Raw genomic sequence first — 1925 nt, 5'->3', positions numbered from 1 at the left:
GCATCTCCTTCGAGTACCACCGCTACCCCGAGCTGCGCGAGGCGCTGGTGTCCGTGTGGCTGCAGTGCACCGCCATCAGCAGGATCTACACGGTGGGGCGCAGCTTCGAGGGCCGGGAGCTGCTGGTCATCGAGCTGTCCGACAACCCTGGGGTCCATGAGCCTGGTAAGCGCGCCCATCCCTGGAGGAGAGCCGCAGACGGTTGCACTGGTGGCGGTTGGGGGCAGGAGGGCAAGGTGGGCCCAGGGGTGCCTTGTGGAAGGGGGCGTCTGGGGTGGAAGGTGGGGGAATTAGGGGGACGGATGGAGATGGGGATGAACCTGACCTAGAGCGCTGTGGCTTGCTGGGTTCCAGTCTCTGCCGTCCTCCGTCCCTTCCCAGCCCCAAACCCTCCCCCAGCAGTTAGGCCACCTTTTGGGGAGCTTAGGCCAGAGAGGATAGGAGCACGTAGCGAGCAAATCTGCGGGCTCGCCAACCCAGCGGTCACTCTCCCTTTGCTGTACCAGAGACCCGAGGGAATAACAGAAGCCTTGCAGACAGGTGTAGAAAGCTAAGGTGCAGAAGGCAGGGACTTCGAGACAAGAGGAAGAGTCGTTTATACGTATTTCCTAATTCCCCGAGGACCAGCTTTATTGGGTTCCGCAGGCTCTCCATACCCTTCTCTGCCTCTACGTGTGCATTAGGCACAGGGGCACTGTGGATGCTCAGGGAATGTTAAGGGTACTGGCAGCATTGGGTGGTGGTGTGTGCAGACCTGTAGGCCTCCTCCCAGGATGGGAAAGTGGCCTTGACAGGCATTTGGAGTTTGAAACTGGACTCGACCTTTCTCAGCAAAAAGAAATATTTTCCCCCCCCCCCCCGCCCCCCTGCATTTGACACTTGGGATAAGTGGTTGGTGACCAGGTTTTTATTTCAGATGTTGTTCCTTTATACCTATCTTATGCATCTCCATCCAGAGTATTTTAAGGCATGTTTTAATTTATGTTAAATGGGATGTATTTAGTATTTATTAGAGGTATTTAAAACAGTGTTCTTAGGGGCTTTTTTCGAGTTTCTACTCTTAAGAGTTATAATAAGGCCTAGTTTTCTGATAGTAAAGGAACTATTAATGAATCCTGGCAGATTTTTCAAGGAGATTATATGAAAGCTCACATTCACTTTTGTTATCTTGTTTCAAGTCTAGCAGTAAAAATCTATCGTAATATTACTGTTAGAATGCGATATGCTTTTGAATATGAAAACAATACTTCTTTTGCTTGAATATCTGGAATGTATGGTTTGTCAAGATTTGTAAATTTCTCTTTCAGATTGCAAGCTCTGTGAGGCAGGGACAGTATCTCCGGAACCGAGCCCACATCTGCACACAGCAGGCACTCAGTGCCCAGTATTAAAAGAAAAAAAAAAGGATCAGTCATTTGCTGAATAACACACTATTTAAAAATATAATGTTCGATTCTTCATAAACACAAAATACACAGATTTAACTCATTTTACAAAGGCGAACTCAGAAATGTTTTTACATTATTTGCTTTTTAAATGAAGCAAATTTTAAGTTCATGGAATTTCTTAATAGAATACAAAATGTCTAGTCATTTTATTTTTATTTATTTATTTTATTATTATTATTTTTTTTTTTTGAGAGAGAGAGAGAGAGACACTGATGTGAGAGAGACACATCGATTGGTTGCCTCCTGCACACGTTCACACTGGGGTAGGGGATCAAATTTGCAACCCAGGTATGTGCCCTTGACCAGGAATCTTTGTATTTTAAAGGTAGAAACTATTGCCCTGGCTGGTTTGGCTCACTGGATAGAGCATCGGCCTGGGGACTGAAGGGTCCCAGGTTCGATTCCAGTCAAGGGCATGTACCTTGGTTGCGGGCACATCCCCAGTAGGGGGTGTGCAGGAGGCAGCTGATCGATGCT

The 1925-nt window shown here is 47.2% G+C and overlaps 1 protein-coding gene across 1 annotated transcript in view; it reads left to right on the top strand.

Annotated features, from left to right (window-relative positions):
* Window positions 1-2: 2 nt before the first annotated feature.
* Window positions 3-1925, top strand: part of CPE (carboxypeptidase E) — a gene marked incomplete at its 5' end in the record, with an annotated part of 87565 nt that continues 85642 nt past the window's right edge. Inside the window, one exon of the mRNA XM_014535021.1 lies at window positions 3-165. Coding sequence (XP_014390507.1) covers window positions 3-165 — 163 coding nt within the window. The remainder of the gene's footprint in view (window positions 166-1925) is intronic.

This window comes from Myotis brandtii, unplaced genomic scaffold (assembly GCF_000412655.1).
Source record: "Myotis brandtii unplaced genomic scaffold, ASM41265v1 scaffold136, whole genome shotgun sequence".
In the NCBI taxonomy this organism is placed as follows: Eukaryota; Metazoa; Chordata; class Mammalia; order Chiroptera; family Vespertilionidae; genus Myotis; species Myotis brandtii.
This window is presented reverse-complemented; position numbering and strand designations above follow the sequence as displayed.